Here is a 24,169-nt window from a genome sequence, read left to right on the forward strand (position 1 = left end):
AAATAAAAGTTACAAAGTGGGGATGTTTTTGGTACACCAAATTAAGAGCACACGAAGATATATGAGTGAGGCTACTATGCTATCAGAAGCGCGGAGCCTTCCGTGCTTCCAGCTCGTTTTCGATGTTGCGACTTTCGAATCGTCGATCGGCTCCGTTAAACTTGATCTAGAGTATTTGGAGTACCTAAAAAATAAATTTTATTATTTTTCGATATCATTTGCCTAGTGATCGAATGGGCTCAAAATCAACAAATTTCAACGGCCATAGTAAGCCGTTTGCAAGTTTAACGGTGTAGAAATATCCAAATCACGTGAAATTTTAATAGAAGATTCTTTATACTATATAAAACAAGATCAATATCTTTGATTTAAAATTTTAATGTCATATTATTACATTTTATAAGATTTTTATTTTCAGCCGTTGATTTTGAGTCTCTTCGTTCACTAGGCAAATGATATCGTAAAATCATAAAATTTATTTTCTATGTACTTCAAATACTCTAGATCAAGCCTAACGGAGCCGATCGACGATTCGAAAGTCGCAACATTGAAAACGAGCTGGAAGCACGGAACCTCACTCAAGATATATTTTATTTGCATAAATTTAATTGAGGTGGTTGTTTTCAAAAGTAATATGGTTGTGTAGGTGGAAGAGGTGGCTAATAATAAATTGTATATTTATACCAATTTGGTGTGCCTCGTTTGACCCCCAATCCAACTCATTAATCCATTAATTTATTTCCCAACTTAGTTAATATTTTTTTAAAAATTTTTAATTGGATCTAAACAATGGAGTTAGTATTTGAAAATAAAATTTTTAAAAAAAATGTACAAAGCTCCCTTGAACATTAGCACTGTTGTTAACACGCGCTTAAGATTTAATTTTGATAATTTTATCTCCTAAACTTTATTAGGTAGTATAATAAGTTTATGTCCTTGATTGAAATTATTAATTATAAGAAAAAATTAGATTGCTTTTTTTTTTCTCTTTTTGTATATCGAAGTTATATAATGTTTAATTAGTAATTTGTCTTAAGAAAAGGAGCCTATAAAATTATTTAATTTAAAAAGTTTAAGGTCCATTTTTAAATAGTACTAAAATGTAGAGGGTCTTTGTACATTTTTTCAGTAATTTGTCTTTGTTTGACCAATTCCATTCCTTTTATTAGAGACTCATTCCATTGTGTCACAAATATTTAATCTCTTAAATTAATTTAATATTCACATATAGATTATAAACAAACAGTAAAACTCTATATTAATTACTTACTTATTTCTATAAAATATGAGAATTTATATACGTGTATACTCCTCAAAACTTTAAAAATATCGAATATATTTCTGATTGATCAAAATAATCTTATTGATTTCGAAAAAAATAAATAAATATTTTCAAATCCTTACTAGAGTTTAGTGATGAGATATAGGATACAAAAATGAAGTTTGGTAATTTTAGAATAACTAAAGATAAATCAGCAAAATTGCTTATTATAAAAATATTTTAAATAATTTAGTTTAAAATAGAGTGCTTATTTATCACATGTATTTTTCTAAATTAAATTAAATTAAATTATTATTATTCTCAATAATGTTTAATAAATTTTTTTTTTATAATTTTACTTCTATTTATTTATTTAATAACTTTATTTTATTTTATTTTAATAAATAAAATATTATTCCACAACTAATTACTGAGCCCTAGCGTGGATCTCCACCTCTTTAAAAGCACTACTATTTACTCACATGCTACTTCTTAACTCCCCCCTAAATTTATTTAAATATTACCTGCACCAGGTGTATCCATATGCCTCACCCAAATTTTTTTTTTCTTTCATAACCAATATCTTAAAATCCGTATATTATATTAAACTGGTACGTATAAAAAGTTATAAATTTTTTAAAAAATATGTTAGTTTTAAAATTCAAATAGTAGGATTTTGATTTTGATTTTGAGATCTCGGAATAGTTTTTCTTTTTATTTTTCCCTTTCGCGAAGTGTGGTGCATGAGATGTACTTATACACGCAGTGCACACAACAATTTCTTCTTTATGAGTTAATTATGGTTAATTATCCAAACAACCCACTTTATTATTAAGATTACCATATCATAACCACTTTATAACCCATTATTAGTATATTTTTATTATTATTCTTATTATATGAATTTCTTATTCTATACATCGTCTCGTATACTAACACCTACCTCCCTCTCTCTCTCTCTTTCTCTCTCTCTCTCTAACCCTATCTTTCTCTCTCTAGATTAAGAGAGAAGAAGCTTCCTAGAGAGAGAGAGGAGGAGAAATGCCCATAATGATAATAATAATTATTAATAATAATAAAAGGGGGAGCTTTGGGTCTAAAAGGAGGAGCATTGGGTCTCAAAACGGCAATGGCGACGCTGTAAAAGTCGTGCTTATTCCTCCTTCCCCTTCCCCTTCGCATTCCCATTCCCATTCCCAAGCCCACCATTGACCTTCTAGAAACCCGGGAAAATTTGTTCCAATTTATGGGCAATTTTTTTCTCCACGCGCACGTTTTTTCGCGAATTTGGTTCTACAAATCCGAGTCAAAGAGGGATTTTTGAGCGGCCAAAGCTTGAAGAAGCTTCAACGCGCCTCTCCGCTTCCCCCAAACGGAGTTTTCAAAGAAGCGTGGGGGTGGGGAGGGTGCAACCCTTTATAGAGCGTGGGTTAGCTCTAATCCATTACGTTATAGGGAAAAGTTGGGATTTTTACTTGTGGGTATTCGTTGGAATAGCTTATTCCCTCCTATTCTCATCTTATTCTCGTACAAATTAGAGAAAAAGAGGGGTTTTGCTTTGTGGGTGTTCCTCGGAATAGCTTATTCCCTCTTATTCTCATCTTATTCTTGTACAAATTAGAGAAAAGGTGTGATTTTTATTCGTGGGAATAGCTTATTCCCTCCTATTTCATCTTATTCTGATACAAATTAGAGAAAAAGGTGTGTTTTTTAGCTGTGGGTATTCGTGGGAATAGCTTATTCCCTCCTATTTCATCTTATTCTGATACAAATTAGAGAAAAAGGTGTGTTTTTTAGCTGTGGGTATTCGTGGGAATAGCTTATTCCCTCTTCTTCTCATCTTATTCTTATATATACAAATTAGAGAAAAAGGTGTGATTTTTAGTTGTGGGTATTCGTGGGAATAGCTTATCCCCTCTTATTCTTGCTTGATAGGGAGAAAAGGCGCGATTTTTCGTCGTCGGAATAACTTTATTTATTCTCCCTTATTCTTGTTTTGCGTGTTCTTATCAACCTCTGCAGCTGAGTGTTTGTGTGTGTGTGTTTTGGGGAGGAATAGTTATTCTTGGGTCAATTATCAGAAGGATAAGAGTTTGCATCAGAATTCGCAGTTTGCTGAGATTTCGGCAGCGAAAACGCGCCTTCGAAAAGGCTCCAATTTTATATATTCTTGTGAATTGTTTGGCGGAATAAGGAGGAGGAGGAGAAGAAGAAGAACAAATGGCTAGGAATAGTGAGAGGAGGAAGAGGAAGATTAGGCTGAGTAAATTGTACAGCTTCTCATGTTTCAGATCAGGTTCCGAGGAGGAGCAGTCGCGGATCGGGGGGCCCGGGTTCTCCCGGATAGTGTTCGCGAACGATCCCGACTGCTTCGAGGCCACGAACTTGAACTACCCTGTGAATTATGTGTCGACGACGAAGTACACGGTCGCCACATTCCTGCCCAAGTCCCTGTTTGAGCAGTTCAGGAGGGTGGCCAACTTCTATTTCCTGCTGTCGGGCTGCCTGTCGTTCACGCCGCTGGCCCCGTACTCGGCCGTCAGCGCCATTCTGCCGCTCCTCGTCGTGATCGGCGCGACGATGGCGAAGGAGGGGATCGAAGATTGGCGGCGGAAGCAGCAGGTAATCATCCTTCTTCATCTTCTGTCCTTTTCTTTCGTCAGACGCGAAAATTGTAAATCCTAATTTCATATATTTGAAACTTATTATGATTGTCGCAAAAGTTTATTCCTTCTCGTATTAATGTAGTAAAATTGGTTCTTAAGAGGTTAAGATTATTAATAATGTAGTGTATTATGGTTTTGAGATAACATATGTAGGAATTACGATAGTAAGCGTCGTAAAATTCCCTTGTAATATTATTGTAGTTGCATGTTGTGTGTTTCGGATAATAATTGCGTAGGTAACCTTGTTTAAGTACATTAAACAATATCATGATTTTACACATATTTACTAGGAATTTTCGGTTAGTAATTCGAGTCACTTAAATGCATCGTAGGAGGCGACGAAACAAAACTTCTCACTCTCTTTTCCTCTTTTTTTGTGTTCTTAGATCGTTGTTCGCCGTATAGCATATAGATAGTTTAAATGGCTTCTAACGCGCTAATTTCGCTATATTTATTATTATTTTATCCAGGATAGTGAGGTGAACAACCGAAAGGTTAAAGTTCACCGCGGCGAAGGCCACTTCGACTACACCGAGTGGAAGAATCTTCGAGTTGGCGATATAGTGAAGGTGGAAAAGGACGATTTCTTCCCCGCCGACCTAATCTTGCTTTCGTCGAGCTACGAAGACGCAATTTGTTACGTAGAAACCATGAATTTGGACGGGGAAACGAATCTGAAGCTAAAGCAAGCGCTCGAGGTGACGTCGAATTTGCAAGACGATAGTAGCTTCAAAGATTTCAAAGCAATCGTGCGGTGCGAAGACCCGAACGCGAACTTATACTCTTTCGTCGGAAGCGTCGAGCTCGAGGGCCAGCAATACCCTCTCTCTCCTCAGCAAATTCTTCTCAGAGATTCGAAGCTGCGGAACACCGACTACATTTACGGGGTTATAATTTTTACGGGGCACGATACGAAGGTCATGCAGAACGCGACGGCACCGCCTTCGAAGAGAAGCAAAATCGAGCGAAAAATGGATAAGATTATCTACCTCTTGCTCTCGTCTTTGGTGCTAATCTCGGTTATCGGGTCGATCTTCTTTGGGATTTGGACCAGGGAAGATTTGAAGAGTAGCGGTCGAATGAAAAGGTGGTATTTAAGGCCCGACGATACGACGATCTACTTCGATCCGAACAAAGCGGCTCTGTCCGCTTTTTTCCATTTCCTGACGGCCATGATGCTTTATAGTTACTTCATTCCGATCTCGTTGTACATCTCCATCGAAATAGTGAAGCTTCTGCAAGCGCTCTTCATCAACAGAGATATTGAAATGTATCACGAGGAATCGGATAAGCCGGCGCACGCGCGCACTTCGAATTTGACCGAAGAGCTCGGCCAAGTCGACACGATCCTCTCCGATAAGACCGGGACATTGACTTGCAACTCGATGGAGTTCGTGAAGTGCTCGATTGCGGGGACCGCTTATGGCCGCGGAATCACGGAAGTCGAAAAAGCAATGGCTCGAAGAAAAGGATCGCCGTTAATGCAAGATCTCGAAAACGGGGGAATCGATGATGAGCAAGACGAGGGGAAGACGCCGGTTAAGGGGTTTAACTTCAAGGACTCACGAGTTATGGATGGAAATTGGATTCGAGAGCCTCATGCGGATGTTATCGAGAAGTTTTTCCGGTTATTGGCCATTTGTCACACTTGTATACCCGAAATAGACGAAGAAACCAGAAGGATTACTTATGAAGCGGAGTCTCCGGACGAGGCTGCATTCGTTATTGCCGCAAGGGAATTGGGTTTCGAGTTCTATCAAAGGACGCAGACGACCATATCTCTTCACGAATTCGATCCCATGTCGGGCCACGTAGTCGAAAGGTAAGTTGAATTTTTAGAGGATTTTCGAACAATGTAGCAACATTTTAAATGCCGGTGAGGTAATATTCTCGCTTTATGTTCTTTTTTCTCATCTTTTTTCGTGTTCGCAGATCCTATCGGCTGTTGAATATCTTGGAGTTTAGTAGCGCTCGGAAGCGAATGTCAGTGATCGTTAGAGACGAGGAGGGGAGGTTACTTTTGCTAAGCAAAGGTGCCGATAGGTTAGTAAACTAATGTTAATCGGCTTCTACGATTTAGTGATCTCGAGGCCCTTTTTCTTATTTTGCTTTTGTAATTTTTCTTTTTCAGTGTGATGTTCGAGAGGCTCGCGAAGGATGGGACAGGGTACGAAGAAGCGACTAGGAAACATATCAACGATTACGCTGATGCCGGACTGAGAACATTAGTTCTCGCGTACCGGGAACTCGACGAGGAAGAGTACGAGGAGTTCAATAGAAGATTCAGCGCCGCCAAGAACTCGGTCAGCGCCGACAGAGATGAGAAGATCGAAGAAGCCGCGGATATGATAGAGAGAGATCTCGTTCTTCTCGGCGCCACCGCTGTTGAAGACAAGCTGCAAAATGGGGTGAGTGGAATTTCCATCTTTTCTTTGATTTGGCACGCAAAAAAAAAAACCCACGTAACTTTTTCTCTAATTTGATTTGGCCCCAAATATCAAATTTGACACACAATATTTGATGGAGTTTGAGAAATTAATGTCGGCGGGTCGACTTGCGCCCGAATAAAAGTTAACAGGTTTTTATGATTTTTTGCGAACGAATCTATTTATTTCTTGTTTAATTTTTCCTTTTGTTATGTATACTGATTTTTCGTTTTCTCATATATTTAGGTGCCTGAGTGCATCGACAAACTCGCACAAGCTGGGATCAAGTTGTGGGTTTTGACGGGCGACAAGATGGAGACCGCCATCAATATTGGGTTAGTCCGTAGATTCTAATTTCGCATGCATTTCAATTTTCTTTTTTTCTATTTTTGCGACCATTTTTTTGTATCCTTTTATTCTGATTTTCTTCGTTTCGAATTTTACAGCTTCGCCTGTAGCCTTCTGAGGCAAGGAATGAAGCAGATAATTATCACTTTGGAAACACCGGATATAATTGCTTTAGAGAAAAGCGGGAACAAAGAAGCCGTCGCCAAGGTAATCAACATTTCCAGTGCTCTTCGAGAAAGCTACTCATATAATAAACCTCGTAATTTTTAGGGTTGCGATATTACTGACGACTGAGAATACTCGAGAAGCACTTTTTGACATAGAAGCTTTTTTCCCCCCCTCCTTTTTTGGCGTTGTAGGCATCGAAGGAGAGTGTTGTGCGGCAAATAAACGAGGGGCAGAAGCTCGTTAGCTCGTCATCTGATTCTTCTTTCGCTCTGATCATCGATGGGAAGTCACTTACTTACGCTCTCGAAGATGATGCTAAAAACTCGTTCCTACAACTTGCGATTAGCTGTGGATCAGTAATATGCTGCCGTTCTTCGCCCAAACAAAAAGCTCTCGTAAGTTCACTACGATTATTATTATTATTGAGTAAAGCTGTTTAAAGAAGCACTAATAGCCTTTTCATTAGAAATTCTTCGATAACTTTTTGTGTCGCTTCTGTTTTCGGATCCCAAAAGCTCATTTTAACTTCCTACCGCAGCAGAAGCCCTATATATTTTGTTAGCGGAACACCTGATTCTTGGTAGCTTCTGCTTTTCAGAGTAGAGAAGCAATTTGAGAAGAGAAAGCCAAAAACCAAGCACATAGTTGAAGTCGATTCTTTTTAACACGATTCCCAGTAACGTTATTTCGCGAAAAAATTACAGGTTACGAGGCTCGTTAAGGAGGGGACACGCAAAGTGACCTTAGCTATCGGAGACGGTGCGAATGACGTGGGCATGCTTCAAGAAGCCGACATAGGGATCGGCATCAGCGGCGCCGAAGGAATGCAGGTCGGTATTTATTTTGCTGTACTGTTTCAGATATAAGTTTTAGATATTTGTGTTCATCTTTCATGCTAATTTATTCGGACGAAAATTATCCGTTGAGGAAGTAGCGAGAAAACGAAAAGAGCTAATAACATTTGAATTTGAATTATGGATTCAAAATTTAATTCTGATTTCTTAAGTCCATCCTTAGAATTATTTTGATTTAGTTCTAAATTTAAAATTTGAATTATATATTAAAATTTTAAGCTCAAATTGTGGTTCAGATTAGGATTCAAATTTTGGTTACGAATTTGAATTTAGCAAATTTAAATTTTAATTAAAAAATAAAAATTTTTAATTTCAATCTGAGAATGATTCTCATTCTGATTCTGATTCCTCTTATTTGAGCCAAACAAATTAGGAGTTTTCGATTCCAGTTCAACTGAGAATTTATAGCCGATTTATATAATAGCTGCGACATATTGATTGCGTCTTTCATTTTTATATTCCTAATTCATTTTTCTTTCTTTAAATCTTTGTGCTTAATCTCAGGCTGTAATGTCGAGCGACGTAGCCATCGCTCAATTCCGGTTTCTCGAGAGGTTGCTGCTCGTGCACGGGCATTGGTGCTACCGAAGGATCTCGTCGATGGTACGGGCTCGCTTTTCAATAGAAATATAAAAACCAAATCGCAGAAACCTCCTTAAACTATCGAGAAACTATATATCACTCCTTTAAACAACAATACTTCCATAGCAATCTAAATTGAGCATTGTTTGTGTTCCTTTTTTTTTTTTGTGCAGATATGTTACTTCTTCTACAAGAACATCACGTTCGGGTTCACCCTCTTCTTTTACGAGGCGTATACGTCGTTCTCGGGAGAACCCGCGTACAACGATTGGTTCCTGTCGCTCTACAACGTCTTGTTCACGTCCCTTCCAGTGATCGCGTTGGGTGTGTTCGACCAGGACGTCTCCGCTCGCTATTGCCTAAAGGTGCTTAAACCAATCTCTCACTCTATAATCCTAAAAAACTCCGTGCTTTCAAATTGTTTTCGATGATGGGACTCTTGCTTTGACAGTCGGTTTCGTTATGCTTGATCTAGAATATTTTAAGTATGCAGAAAATAAATTTTGTGATTTTTCGATATCATTTACCTATTGATTGAAAGGACTAAAAATCAACAGCTGAAAACAAAAATCTCACAAAAGTGGTGTTATAGTATAAAAAAAATTCTATCAAAATTTTACTTGGTTTGGGATATTTTTAAACCGTTAAACTTGCAGAATTATTGATCCCGAGACTCTTCGATCACTAGATAAATGATATTAAAAAGATTGCAAATTTTGCTTTTCAAGTACTTCAAATACTCTTAGATTAAATCTAAGAGAGTCGATCGTCGATTCTAAAATTCATAAACATTTGTGAATGAACTGACGGGAAGCGAAAGCACACGAAACGGAAAAGAAAATCATGTAGATTTAACTGTTCATATGCAGATCCTGTAATTTGATCTTTGCTTTTATGAATTATATATATATATGTATCACCGAAGCCGCGACCGTAACTGTTTGTTTGTTCTGCTTCTGCTGACGCTCTTTTCCGCAGTTCCCGATGCTGTACCAAGAAGGCGTGCAGAACGTGCTGTTCAGCTGGACGCGGATCCTGGGGTGGATGCTGAACGGATTGGCGAGCGCGGCCATCATCTTCTTCTTCTGCACCCACATCTTCCAGCACCAGGCGTTCCGGATCGGCGGCGAGGTCGCGGACTTCAACGTGCTCGGGGCCGCCATGTACACGTGCGTCGTGTGGGTCGTCAACTGCCAGATGGCGCTGTCGGTCTCCTACTTCACCCTCATCCAGCACGTCTTCATCTGGGGCGGCATCGCGCTGTGGTACCTCTTCCTCGTCGTGTACGGCGCCATCTCGCCCGACTACTCGACCACGGCCTACATGGTCTTCGTCGAGGAGCTGGCCCCCGCGCCGTCGTACTGGATCGTCACCCTGTTCGTCGTGGTCGCGACCCTCGTCCCGTACTTCAGCTACGCGGCAGTCCAGATGCGGTTCTTCCCGATGTACCACAACATGATCCAGTGGATTCGGCACGAGGGCCGCGCTGACGACCCCGAGTACTGCCAGATCGTCCGGCAGCGGTCGGTCCGCCCGACCACCGTCGGGCTGTCCGCAAGGCTCGACATGACAGTCAGCGAGCTGGCGCGGAAAGCCCACGACGTGGCGCACGACGTGGTTCACGTGGCGCACGACGCGGTTCACGCGCTGTGACGCCGTTCTGTACAGTCGACAGACACACGATAATGACGGTCAGAGATCGACGGCGCGCTGTGATGCCGTTCTGTACAGTCGACAGACACACAATAATGACAGGTAGAGATCGATCGGTCGGTAGCAGCAGGAACGAAGAGATCGAGGGGTGCGCTCGCGCGCGCACTCAGCTTTTTTTTCGTGGATTACACTTCCATTTTTTTCTTTTTTGGTTCTTAGATGGTAGATAAAAGTTTCTGTAAATGGTTGCCTTTTTATTTAGGGGGGGATGAGTTTATACAGGAGGAATGTAAATTTTTGGTTCATGGCCCTTTTGTGGGTCATTGTTATTCATTTTGCACACATATAGTTCTTAATAAAAGCTTATTTTTAGAAAATCTTTTTAATCTTCTTCTTCTTCCCTTTTAAAAAAAAAAAAAAAATTGTTTCTTGTGGATATTTGCAGAGTGCTCCCTCTATTTTGCCTTTATTTCAACCACCTCATTCATTGTGGAAACTATTTCATTGAGAGGAGAATAAAAAAAAATGCACAATGAACTAGATGAGGAGAAGGGTGTGAGTGAGTGTTAGGTTAGTGATATCAAATTCATTTATTAGCCTAATTGGTTTTGTTTTGGGTTTGGTTCAACAACTCATGTAATGGGCTAGTTAGTATTTGGTTTGGTCTTTAGTTGACCCATTTGGTATATTGGGCCAAGTGGAGTTAAGAGAGAACTCTTTGGTTTAGAGAGAGGGTGTTCTCATTTTTGCTCTCTAGATTTTCCCTTTTCTTGTAATAGAGAAGAGAGGTGTAAAGAGGGTTGGAGAAGGAGCTCTCTTGTTCTTCTTGCTTGATTCAAAGACTTCCAAGGTAGATTGGAGGAATTCTAAGAGGTATTCCGAAGCGGGATTCGCGGAATCGGAAGGTGCTTCAAAGAAGGTGTAGTAAGAAGGAATTTCCATTGGAAGGTTGTAAGCCCATTGTGATAGAGTGGTAATCTCTAACCAAATCTTGTAATCTCCTCATTTGATAGTGGATTTGATCTCTCCGTGCCCGTGGATGTAGCCCGGTTTGGGTGAACCACGTAAATCTTGTGTTGTTGTTGTGCTTGTGTTTGGATTTTTCTCTTTCAAATTCGTTTACTCCAATCTTGCATGTCTTGGTTGTGGATAATTTAGATACATCACATTTGCTTACTAGTGTGATTAGTATCTTGATAGTGAGGGTTCCGTCATTAGCTCACTACAGTGAGAAGTGTTAAGTTATAAAAGATATTTTGTGTTTGGTTTGATATTTTCTTATTTTGTTCGGTGTATCCGAACATCCAAACACAACGTATTCGTGAGCCCGGTTGAATCGTCCTTTTTATGTACTTAGAAATTTGGCGATCGGATTGAAAGAATGATTGGAAGATTTGATAAATTCATACAGGCAGATGTTTAGATGATGAAAATAATAAAGTGTTTTGAGACTTATCTAATGCTAGTAGGCAAAGCAGAATTGGTCTCTCTATTTTTCAGCAGAAGCACGGAGAATAAGTTATAATCAAAACATGACATTGCGCATAAAAATTAATAAAATAAAATATATTCTTTTTTATCGTACCTTTTTTTTTATCGCAAATAACACAATCTCCGAATAGAGCCTTAAATAAAACTTGAAGACCCAATTAACAACCTCTTTTTTGTTAACCTTATTCATAGGCTATGAGTGGCCCAATAAAAGCCCAGTACATAATAAAACTATTTCCTTAAACCAGTTGCACCACGTCATCAGTGAACAGCTTTAGATATCAATGGACCAGTCCGGTGCACGGATGATTTGGTGCACCTGGTGCACGGTTTATTTAAAAGTATTTGGGCCGTGTTCTCGGCTTCTTCCCCAATCGTCTCCGCCCCCATTTCGATCGATCCCCTCCCCGTCCACGTTCGGAGAACGCGAGAGCTCGCTAGGGTTCCCATCAATGGCGCTCTACGGTCGCCTCCGATCCGGTCTCCCCCTCTTCCGCAGGCTCCTCAGGCCCGAATCCATTGTCCCCCTCCGCTCCCTCGCCGATCCCGGCCTCGGAAACCCTAATCTCCCGATCTCTGAGGTGAATCCGATTCTTTTGCTGTGGATCACAATCGCCTTTCTGCTTTGATGCTTCCGCGCCGTTAATGCTCTAGATCGTCGTCATTTTTAGGTTTTTCGGTGAGAAAGTAGTGATCGAACTGAATTCGTAGGGTTGGCGAAGTGGATAGGTTTCTATCTTTTGAGACTTGAATCCAATTCAAGTGTTATAATTACAGTAGCCTTTTGCATTTTGTTGTTTCCGGATCGAAATTGAGTGGATTCGATCTAGTTCTTAATCTCAGCGGCAACTCCGGTGTTTTATTTAAGTTTTTTAAATTCTTTTTGGTGAGAAATTTCTTGAACAAATTTGTAGGGATGATGATGCTGTGATTGCAATAGTGTTTCCTTTCGATGTTTCGGGATCAACAATGGTTGGATTTGATATTTGTTCCTACTATTTGCTGCAGTTTCGGTGTATTTTTAACGAAATGAACATTTTTGCTTTTCGTTTTTCCCTTTAGTGAGAAAGTTGTTGAACTAATTAGTAGGGATGATGAACTCTAGATGTTTCTGTTACAATTACTTTTCTCTTTTAACACTTCTAGATCAGCAATGGTTGGATTAATCTTTGCTACACTGTTGGCGTCTCTTATTGATGAAGTTGGAATCAATCTTTTTCCTACTCAAACTAGATTTGTTGGGATGATGAAGTTGAGAGGTTTTGGTTCTGAGTGCGCTATGTGCAATATTATGCTTATTATATTATGGTTTCTTTTTTTATTTTGGAAAAAACTAATCATTTTAGATTGTTTCTTGGATATGCTTGTTGTGATTTGTTAATTTTTTATATCCATTTGTTTTGCAAGATCTGATTTCTCGGGATATTCTTCTTGCAGGGTTCGAGGAACTTTGCTACCCAGACAAAGCCGACTGAAGTGAAAACTAAGGTTAGGGCAGGACTATTTATCTGGACATATTTTATAGTTTATGATGGAAAATGGAAGTTTTTGTTATCTTGTCTTAACTTAAGTACTCTCTTCTTAATTTTTGCCCTTGAACCACAGGTTCCATTATCACTCTTTGGTGGATCAGGAAATTATGCTTCTGCCTTGTTCCTTGCAGCCTCAAAAGCAAATATCTTGGACAAGGTCGAGTCTGAGATCCTCGATGTCGTTGAGGCTTCCAAGAGGAGTCCAGTGTTTTCACAATTCATAAAGGACTTATCTGTGCCAAAAGGAACAAGGGTAAAGGCTATAAATGAAATATTTTCTGAAGCAGGGTTTTCAGATGTCACCAAAAACTTCCTGGGTATGCTCTACTATATGATTGCACATAAATTCCTGTATGGCATAAGGTCTTACCTTGTAGTATATATTGGTGAATTTTGCACCTTCAATGCAAGAAAGGAGAACAACATGAAGTATGTTAACTTAAGCAAGCTTTTGTGTGGATCCTTCAGTCACATATTTGGAGGGTATTTAGATTCGGTGAACCGTATGTATTACTATGCTTTGCATGTGCATCTGCTGTATGATGTTTATGCATTGCGTTGGACTCATGTTACTCATTTAATAGCTTGTCTGGTCATATTTTTGCTTGCTGTAATAGTTATTTCTAGTGTTTTATTGTTCTTCGAAGGATTAAACTGAAATTTTGAAATAATACACTGCCACAACTATATTTACACGATAGGTTAGCCCTGAATATTAGTAAATATATTTACCTATTCATTCTCTAAGGTCAACTTGATCTTGAACTGCTGGGTGTAAAATTTGCTTGGCAACGTGAACTGTCTATTACTAAGAAATTGTTAGTTATCTTAGTTGCATTTCTTGCGTGAAAAATATTTACAATAGTCAAGGTGCAACAAGAACTGTTGGAGTCTTGAACCTGTAGGTTTACAATTTAACCTCGGCTTCAAGGTTGTCAAGGTGGATTGGTGATCCCTAGGTGGTGGGGTCCTATTACTGTGTTGGTATCTTAGGCGAGGTCATAGCAGTCGGGTAGTTTCATAGTGTAGCGTCTACACATGTAATAACTTCATGATGTTTACATGTCCTTTTTTTTGTTCAATACTACAGTGCGTCTTCTTTTTTTATTTCGGTAATAAATAAACCTCTAGTTTCTGATTTCATTTTTTTCCTATTTTGTAAAGCTGTGTTAGCGGATAATGGTAGGCTGAAATATATTGAGCGCATTGCTAAGAGATTTGTTGATTTGACAATGGCACACAGAGGAGAGGTGAAAGTCATCGTCACAAGTGTAATTGTAAGTTGATCTTCATAATCAGTTATATTTGCCTATGTGATGGTTGATTGACGCTCTAAAGAAAATACTATGCCAACAATTGCTATTAGTACTTCAAAGGTAATAAGCATCTATTGCCCTGTAACAACGCAGCTTTTCATAAATGATGAATAATAAAACATGTAGATGCATGTCGAATTCCGATTCTGGCTTTTTGATGACTGCATCTAAGTTTGAGAGAGGATAATTGTTTTCCAGTTGATTTTTCCATAAAAAGAGGAATAAAATTACATCTGTTGTATTAGTCTGTGTAACATCTGTTAACCTGGCTTCTTGTGAAAACTGAAATCACTTGTTCTGAACAACTAATTCATTTTATGTTAGTTGTTTCATTTAGATTGAACTTTGATCTTAATAACAATCCTTTGTTTAAGTCATACTTCAACTAGCTACCTTGGGCAATATGTGAAGATCTCAAAGTAAATTCGTCGAGAATCTAAAAAGTTTATCGCAAGTTTTGTATAATGCCTTTAGAATGCTGAGGTGAATTGATTTAAATTTCCGAGGACTTCTGATTCATCTTCTAGCCTGTTCCCTGGGAACTGAATCAGTTTATTCTATATTGATCTAGCAAAGAACAAAAACTTTTCATGAACTTTTCTGTTCTCAGAATATTTCTCCAAATTTCTCACTATTCTATGAATTTTGATGTAAATATCATGGAAAATTATGGATGACATTTGAATTAGTCAACTATTCTAGTATTTTTTACAGTAGTTGTTGCCCATTGAATTTTCCATATGTTTTAAACTTTAGTTAACATGAAATATGAAGAAAGATCGAATTGGCCTATAAGAAGTTTACATTATATATATGGGTAAATTACACCTTTGGTCCGCAAACTATGAGATGCTTGACACTTTGATCCTCAAACTTTAATTCTTTGCAATTTCTAGCTTGAGCTTTGTTAATTGTTGCAATCGACTCCCACAATCCAATTTAATTGGTTAAATATTGATGAGTTGCTAATGTGGAAGTGATGCTACATCTTTTTTTATTTTCACATCATTACTTACAACACTGCTACATAATTTTCACATTCAATAAATTAAAGTTTGGAGACCAAAGTGTCACGCTCCTCATGTTTGAGAAAGTTTAATTTACCATATATATATTTTGGTGCTATATATATACAGTTAATTAAATCTACCTAGTGGCTATTCCTTTCAGAATTCTTTGAATTTTTTTTTTTGGTGAATTTTACCTGAATGCAGAACTTGTGACTATATTTCTTACTTATAAGAGATATAACCCTCTATCTACCTATTATTATTGGTTAACATAGGTCAATTACCACTTAAATATTTTAAGTTTTCTATGAATAATCAAATGTTGCCCTAAACAAACAGCTATTTACTACGTTTTGCATTTTTGTTCCCAGCCACTTCCCGCAGAAGAGGAAAAAGAGCTTAAGCAAACCTTGCAAGATATTCTTGGACAAGGAAAAACTGTGAAGGTTGAACAGAAGGTAATAAATCACCTATTTCGTTCTCAAGGGGTATGTGTTTTGATCTAAAATAAATTGATAATGTTAATGTTATTGTGTTTTCCTCTCCTTTTAACAGATCGATCCAAGCATCCTCGGAGGACTTGTGGTTGAATTCGGGCAAAAGGTCTTCGACATGTCGATAAGGACTAGGGCGAAACAAATGGAGAAGTTATTGAGGGAGCCTCTCCATGTTTGATAGCTTTTATCGAACAACATGTGGGTATGTATTTTCCGCCGCAGCTGCAACTCAACTTCTTTTGGTACTGTAATAAAATTATCAAAAAGCAGGGCTCTCTATCGAGTCGCTGCCTTGCACTAAAGTTATGCTACCTTCTTTTGATTGGCAATCCGATAAATTCAATTTAACCAGATTTGGGGTTCTAAATTTGTTATTTTGAATGAAATTTGATTGGCTTTTACATTTAGTTATGTTTAGACTCCACAACAACTAGAAAGGATGCTTTTTGGATAGACAAGCATTTCTATGTTCAAGAAACTCGAATCACATGAAATCCGACTTATAATCGATCGATTGATCGATCAACTGTGTACTCTTTTGTGCTTTACACATTTCCTTTTTGGTTTTGGGGGTTGCTTGTGTGGATGTTTTCACTGTGTTTCTCTCTTCCTTTTCATTTAGGGTGTTTTTGGTTCCACGTAAAACTGTAGAAAAAAAAAAAATTGGTGGAAAAAATATTTTACATCATTTAGCGTTTGGTTCATAGGAAAAGAAAAATAATTTTTCATAATAGTTGTGTTTTTTTGAAAGAAAAAAAAAAATAACTATTTAATATATTTTTTTATTATATATATTATTAATGTATAATAATTACTATTCTATATATATTATTATTATTATAATTTCTATTTATAGATTAAGTATATTTAAAATTATAATAAACATATTACATAATATAATATATAAGAGAGTTATATATTTAGGTATATTAATAAATAATTACAAATTTATAAATAAAATACTATATAATACTATCTCATACTATATATATAATAAATAAATAAATATTTATAAATAAAATTTTATATATATATAATGAGAGGGATACAGTCCACGAGGCCGAAGTGGCCATGTATGTAAAATTATTTTTCACGGAAATTTTTTTTATACCGAACCAAACAGGTCACAAATTATTTTTCTGTCGATTTTTTTTTTTTCCACTTGCTTTTACATCAAACCAAGCACGCCTTTAATGTTCCCATTTGCTTTGTAGAAGCACTGATTTTTATTATTTTCAAAAACAATTTAGCTCAAAAATAAATGCGAGTTAATGCTTCGAAGAAGCGCACCCAATAAGTATGCTCATTTATCAAAAAATCAGCTTAAGAAAAACAAAAAACATAGTATATGCAGCAGCAATCACCAGTAAACAAACAATCTAAAATAAGTTACCATTTCTGAAGCATGTTATTATTATAAAAAATAAAGAACAATATTTATATGCCAAGTTTGTAGCACTTCAATTTACTTGAAAATGACATAAAAAAAATTCCACAAAAACAGGAATCACGAAATTAAAGACCCGTATATAATCCTCTGTTTTTTTTTTCTTTTCTCTTGACAAAGACAAAGACCAATAACACAAAAGGCGCGAAAAACAAATACAAGCATGTTCAAAATTCTCTTCGACTCGCTGCCAGGCTAGATTGGCTGTAATCCGAGCTGAACTCCTGGCTACCGAACGCAATCCGCTGAAACATTCTGATGTCAGCCGTGTTCGCGACGTTGAACATCTCGCTCTTCCCGGGCTGAACGCCGTTGTTTATATCGACTTCGACTAAGCTGTCGAGAACCCTCACCACCTTACAAGAGCCAAAAAAAAGAAAAAAAGAAAAAAAAAAAAGAGAAATTGAGAAAAAGCGCGAAATTAATTCCACACAAGAAGAAAAGTTCCTATCTGACGAAATGAGATACTGAAGTGCTATTACTTGGCTCATTTTGGGCCTCCTCGAAGCCGAATGGCGAATGCACGCCGCGGCCGCTTCGATCATGCGGAACATCTCGACTTCGTTGTAGTTCTTTTGAAGCCTCGGGTCGACTAACTCTTCGAATTTTCCGCTCTCGAGTGCTTCGTTCAGTAGCGGCCTTGCCTGAAAAGATATCAAATAATCGCTAAATCATCAACTTGTTTCGAACCGAAATTTGTCGTATATACATATATAGCAAAAAAGATACAGTTTTGAGTTCTTCATAGAATGCGCAAACACAAATTACACAAACAATTCAACCATAGTGCCACTAAGGTTATAAAATAAAATACTATGCGAGTACTAAACTATGTTAGATACTTTAGGATGTAAACATATGGAAACTTCAAAATGTTCCATATTCAAAGTGATTATTTAATAAGCAATAGAAGCATGTATCAATTTTCTCCGATTCTCGCCCATTGTAAATATGTTAACCAGGGAAACTAGATGGAAAAGAAACAAATGCAAAAATGTCATAGAATCAAATTTAGGGTGTGGCGGTGAAGCTGGCCGTAAAAAGAATATGGTTTGAAATACCAACAAAGAGGAAAAATGACAAGAAAAAGAAGTTTAAATGATAGAAAGTTAAAATTTGTAATTATTTTCCATGACTGTATATAGAGTTCATGTTTACATTTGTTAGACCAACTAGCTCCACTAGCACATTACTGCAGTTTCCTCACCACACTAGGGTGAAAAATATATAGTAAAAATATACAGAACTTACCTGAACTATGGACCATTTTGAATCGACTACCCAACCTTTTAAAATTTTGATTTTACTACTCAATTTGCGTTAGGCAATGGTAATTTGACTTTAAAATTTAAGTTAATTACTTACTTTAATCAGTTTATAGTTGCGAGAATTGCATGAAGCATACTAATTAAATCTGTAAGGATAAACGACGCATTCAAATTTTGAAATCAAAGTGCTGTAAATGACTGACTCGGATCAAACAAATTAAAAAGTTGAGTACTAAAATCAAAATTTTGATAGGTTGGGTAGCCAATTCAAAATAATCCATTAGTTTAGATAAATTCTGCACGATTTTACCTCAACATATTTGCAAAGTTCCCTCTTATTTCAAGCATGCAAGCTAATTTTAGCAACTGAAACAAAATTTCAGATAAGAGGAAAAGAATATATATAGAGAGGAACAAAAATAACTATTAGAGCTTACCCACTCAACAAGGCTCTCATCACCCAAAGGACGGGATGCGTCAACGGGTTTCCGTCCAGTAATAAGCTCTAAGAGCACAACTCCGAAAGAAAATACATCGGATCTTTCCGTCAGTTTCCCAGACGACGCATACTCCGGAGCCAAGTACCTGAGAAATTTCAAAAAGCGTAATTGTAATAATGTAATTCATAAGTTCATACACTTTCGAACTATAGGAGTATTCATATATGTAAATTTCCGATTCTATAGGTTTATATATGCAGTACCAAGTTTCGCAGAGATATGTAAGTGAACAGCTTATTTTGTAAGGTAAATATATGTGAAATAAGTTATCGTACCCAAACGTCCCCATCACGCGCGTAGATATGTGCGTGACATTAGTATCGGCCAACCTCGCAAGCCCAAAATCAGCTACCTATATATATATTTCGCAAATATAAGTTAGAAAAAAATGCATAGCCACTTAAGTTATGCAAAAACTTAATCTACAATGACCTGAGCTTCAAAGTTATTATCCAGTAAAATATTGGAGGACTTTATGTCCCTGTGAATAATCCGTGGGTGACCTGGCAAAACAAGAAAAAAGTTTTTTTAAAAAAAAGATTAAAAAAAAAATAAAAACAATAGGAGGAGACCAAGCAAGATACAAAGAATCAAAGATATTAAATTCAATCAGCACTCATGATAACTACTACATGAATAGTTTTAAGTTAGTTACTAGAAAATTTAGAATAAGAGTGGTTATTACAATCCTCATGTAGATAAGCTATTCCGCGCGCTGAGCCTGCCGCAACCTTAACCCTAATTCCCCATCCCATCACCGGCCTTCCTGGCGCTGCAAACACAAATCCAAAGTCGACATTTTTCTTAGTTTCATAATGTATATAACATAGTCGACATACCATAAACATGAACAATATACAAGTCGACATACCGTAAAGATGATAATGAAGCGTGTTATTAGGCACGTAGTCATAGACGAGCAATCTCTGGTTCTCGGCTATGCAATACCCTACAAGAGATACCAAGTGCCGGTGGTGTACACGGCTTATGATCTCAACCTCGGCTTGGAACTCGCGCTCCCCTTGTCCACCTCCATCTTTTAGCTGCTTCACGGCCACCTCTCTCCCGTCGGATAAGCAACCCTTGAACACACAGCCAAAACCGCCTTCCCCTAAGAGGTTCTGGCGCGATAAGCCATTGGTTATCTGATACAACTCCTCGTAGGGAAAGCACTTTGTATTGCCCACGCTTAGGTCGGTCACCGACGACTGGATACGTTGACTACCGAATCCTCTACTTCCGATGCTGTAGTTGCTGTATCCAACCGAGGGGGATCGAAGTGGTGTTTCTCCTTTCGAATACCCTGTTGAGTCGATTAATCAGTTGATAGCATGATACAAAATGGTTTTACATTTGAACCATAAAAGTAAATATTAATAGCTTGCAAAGCATATGATGGTACGCTTTACTGCTTTTAATTTCGTCCTGAACCTTTTAATTGTGATAGTTGGATCCTTATCTTTCCGCTTATTACAATCATACCCATTTGCCTAAATTTTTATGTCAAATTGGAGAGAGATGTGCGCATAATTGTCATATAAATGCAACATAAGCAACTTTGAGACTTCCCATACGGCGATTACCAACCATTTCTGTCAAATTTTAACCCAGGATTTCAATGTAAAAGGTAAGATGCAAATGAAACCTCCTTAAAACTACAAGTGTTAATGATGATACTGAAACATAAATGAGCATACGTCACAAATGATAATGTAAAATGGTTACGAGAGGGTTCTGGGGATTACCCGACATGTCTGAGGAAGCATAAGGCGAAGGCGTCACGAACCCTGGATGATAACCGTCATTTGGCTTTCTCCGCTTCTTCACAAACCACACAGCCACTCCTACCAAACTAAGTATGAGAAAACACATCACGACGGCAATAGATGCAGAAGCTCCGGGACTAAGCCCGCCACTCGAGGGGCTGCTCCCTCCGGAATCGACATTTGAATTCGACGGCTTGTTCGAACTTGGGTTAGTTGCAGTTGCCGGATCACTGGGAGGAGGAGGACGAGGAGGAGGATATAGTAAACCAGGAGGAGAAAGCTTGGACGGCACGGACGAGTTGGTTGAAATTGGCGGGGGAGGAGGGAGCGAAGGGGGCGGCGGCGAGGGGATAGAAGGAGGTGAAGGAGAGGATTGTGGCGGAGGCAAACTTGTGGCCGGTGGCGGCAGCGGCGGCGGCGGCGGTGGTGATTGGAGATCCGAAGGTGTCGGAGGGGATGCAATAATTGGCGGGGGCGCCGAAACTATCGGTGGTGGTGGGGTGGCGTCGGAAGGTGGCGGAGGAGATGAAGAAGGTGGCGGAGAAGACAATGTGGTAGGAGGAGGGGGACTAGAAGAAGGCGGCGGCGGCGGTACTACGAGCGGCGGCGGAGAAGCGGCGATAGGTGGAGGGGAATTCAAATCCGGTGGCGGCGGTGAGACCACCGTCGATAGAGGAGAGGTCAAAGGAGGCAGAAGAGATGAAGAATCGGGGGGCGGAGGGGACGAAGGAGAAGAATTGGGGGGCGGAGGGGACGAAGAAGAAGAGGAATCAGGAGGCGGAGAGGACGAAGAAGAGGAAGAGTCGGGGGGCGGAGGCGGAGAAGAAGAAGAAGAAGAATCGGGAGGCAGCGCAGAGGCCATCTCCTTCCCTTCAACTAATACACACACAAGATTAGCACCTAAATTCTCAAAGAGAACTCAAAACTGCATGAACCTCAACTTCTCTCCACTAGAGAAGACCCAAATTTGTTCCTTTTCAAAGCATACCACAATCAATTACCAACTAAAGAATGAAACTACCAATGCCTCTATTGCTTAGATTAGCAATCAAAATCCAATCTCTATGCACTAAGTTGAGGAACCCACATCTCCTAACACTCATTACAACAACAATTAGTTGGAAGGGGCAAATAAGCAAACACCTGGAGTGCAAAAAATTCCTCTATCCAAAATAAAGAACCACTACACAAACAAAAACCCAATTTTTACACCATTTCGTAATAGAAAACGACCACCCAATCCATCAATGCCCAAATACCCAACATTTGATCCATCAAAATCAAAACTTGGCTAATGAAAACACCCCAAAATACCACCTTTCCCCCAAAATCAGATCCCAAAATGGCTCTTGAACCCCAAGTTTGGTTGATATAAGCCCAGATGAAGCACCCAATCAACAAAAGAAATGGGCAATACAGATCATATGAAGGGACCAACCAATTATGCATCAATCTCTCTCTCTCCCTCCCCCCCTCTTCGTGCCAGGTCCAACGCTTCTCCATCATGGTTTTCATGGAAACGTGCATGCAACTCAGCGGAATCAGAGAGAGAGAGAGAGAGAGAGAGAGAAATAGAATTATTATAGTCATTTCTATTACCTTATTGTATTATGGTGAAAATGTATGGAGGACCCCTCAACTATAGGCTAATTTGAAATGAACTCCTCAACTTTATTTTTATTTTTTTTGGGGTAAAAATCAAAAGAACTTCTCTAAACTATGAAACATTTTGAGTTTGCTAACACTTTGAGTTTGCTACGCAATCTTTGAATTTTTTAGTTTTACTACACGACCTTTCAATTTATTTATTTGAGTCGGTAACGACACTTTAACTTTAAATTTTAAATACATTGTTTATTTTTACAAGTTTAGTTAGTGTATTTAATACAATTCTCGCAACTATAAATTAATTAAAATTAAGTAATAAACTTAAATTTTAAAGTCATAGTATTATTGACCGACTGAAATTAAATAAATTGAAAGATTTGGTAGCAAAATCAAAATTTTAAAAGGTTGAGTAGTTGATTCAAAATGGTCTATAATTCAAATAAATTCTGTGCGTTATTATCTATTAAATGAGCTTCTAAATTTTCTTTTTAAGTTAAGTTTTTAATTAATTTATAGTTGATAAATTTTCTTGATACATTTGTAACGTAACGAAAAGTCAAGGGATCTCAATCCAAAAAAAAAAGTTGAGGGGGTCTCCATACATTCTTACCTCATCATATTATAGTAGCTTAGAAGTCGCTAATGAGTTAGTCGCCTCCCTCCTAACTCCCACTGTTAGCAACTGAGAATTAATTTCCCAAAAATAAATATTTATTTTCTATTAATTAATATAGTAAATTTTACAAAAGTTATATACAAAAATCATAACCTTTAAAAATATTTTGTCTAAATATTAAGCAGTCCAAAAAAATAAAAATCCAAAATTGGAGCGGCGCCAATAATCTCAAGATGGAGAAAGTTATTGTCTAAAGCTAGATGTCCAAATGTCTAATGTTTTATTTATATATAAATGATGCACAAAGTTAGAACTCTATTCTATTTGGAGTGGTATCTTACTGATGGCTCGGGACTTTTTTGATACTGAATTGCTCTGAATCTATGTATTGTTGTGTCGGGCAACATTTTCTAGATGAACCGCCCAACACTGCTCGTCAGTCTGGACTGTTAGCTTAAATCGACCAGCATCCTGTTTTGTAGTGGTAAGCCGAGTGGACTAAATCACGTTCGAAATTGCATGAGGCCTGGTTGGGCTGAGTCATGTTTGAAGTAGCGTGAGGCTGGATGGGCCGAGTCACAATCGAGATCTATAGCCGCTGTGTATACACGTTTTAAGTGGATTAGTTGCATATTTCTAATAAGTCGAGCTTTTGAGATCATTGGTTAGCGCCAACGATCAAACGTGAACCAGATCGTGGAATGATACGCTTAGCTTTGTACCAGCTCTTTTTTTTTTAATTTTGTTAAAAAAATTATAAAATGTAAATTTTTTCTACGTGTTGATGAGTATTTACTCTTTATCGGAGCATAGCATGAGTACTGTTGCACCTGTTCCCTGCCGGCGAGAAAGTCAGCTGTGTCACACCTGTACCACATCATAAAAAACAAGCCAATTACATATATTCTTTTGAACAAAAAGTACAACAAAAATATTTTTTTTTTATAATCATGATGGGACAGATTTGTTAGAAACACTATGTTATCAATATAACCGGCGCATTCTAAAACTTTTTTGTGCGGGCACTGATATTTATAGGCCGAATTGGGCTCCCCTTTCTGGGATGGCTCAGCTTGGCACGATTTTGGATCATGCCGTGTCACATCCGTTCAGCACCAACATATGGGCTTGGATCGACCTCCTTCCAACAAAACAAGGCC

General features: G+C 38.1%; 3 protein-coding genes across 3 annotated transcripts; 2 read left to right on the top strand and 1 right to left on the bottom strand.

Annotated features, from left to right (window-relative positions):
• Positions 2,268-10,335, top strand: LOC109710150 (putative phospholipid-transporting ATPase 9). Its single transcript, XM_020232611.1, has 11 exons — positions 2,268-3,883; positions 4,398-5,749; positions 5,860-5,970; positions 6,059-6,335; positions 6,600-6,688; positions 6,800-6,908; positions 7,061-7,264; positions 7,574-7,699; positions 8,228-8,326; positions 8,479-8,670; positions 9,284-10,335. Exons 1-11 carry the CDS (start codon positions 3,482-3,484, stop codon positions 9,956-9,958), a joined length of 3,636 nt encoding a protein of 1,211 aa, XP_020088200.1. The 5' UTR covers positions 2,268-3,481; the 3' UTR covers positions 9,959-10,335.
• Positions 11,821-16,211, top strand: LOC109710439 (ATP synthase subunit O, mitochondrial). Its single transcript, XM_020232993.1, has 6 exons — positions 11,821-12,030; positions 12,887-12,937; positions 13,055-13,298; positions 14,146-14,258; positions 15,679-15,765; positions 15,863-16,211. The coding sequence occupies exons 1-6, from the start codon at positions 11,902-11,904 to the stop codon at positions 15,980-15,982; spliced, it is 744 nt and encodes a 247-aa protein (XP_020088582.1). The 5' UTR covers positions 11,821-11,901; the 3' UTR covers positions 15,983-16,211.
• LOC109710438 (proline-rich receptor-like protein kinase PERK8) lies at positions 17,241-22,355 on the bottom strand. The gene is made up of 8 exons (XM_020232992.1): positions 20,765-22,355; positions 19,891-20,322; positions 19,705-19,791; positions 19,452-19,522; positions 19,295-19,371; positions 18,957-19,104; positions 17,734-17,895; positions 17,241-17,607 (listed from the first exon to the last, which is right to left on the bottom strand). The coding sequence occupies exons 1-8, from the start codon at positions 21,645-21,647 to the stop codon at positions 17,419-17,421; spliced, it is 2,049 nt and encodes a 682-aa protein (XP_020088581.1). The 5' UTR covers positions 21,648-22,355; the 3' UTR covers positions 17,241-17,418.

Source organism: Ananas comosus, linkage group 5 (assembly GCF_001540865.1).
Source record: "Ananas comosus cultivar F153 linkage group 5, ASM154086v1, whole genome shotgun sequence".
In the NCBI taxonomy this organism is placed as follows: domain Eukaryota; kingdom Viridiplantae; phylum Streptophyta; class Magnoliopsida; order Poales; family Bromeliaceae; genus Ananas; species Ananas comosus.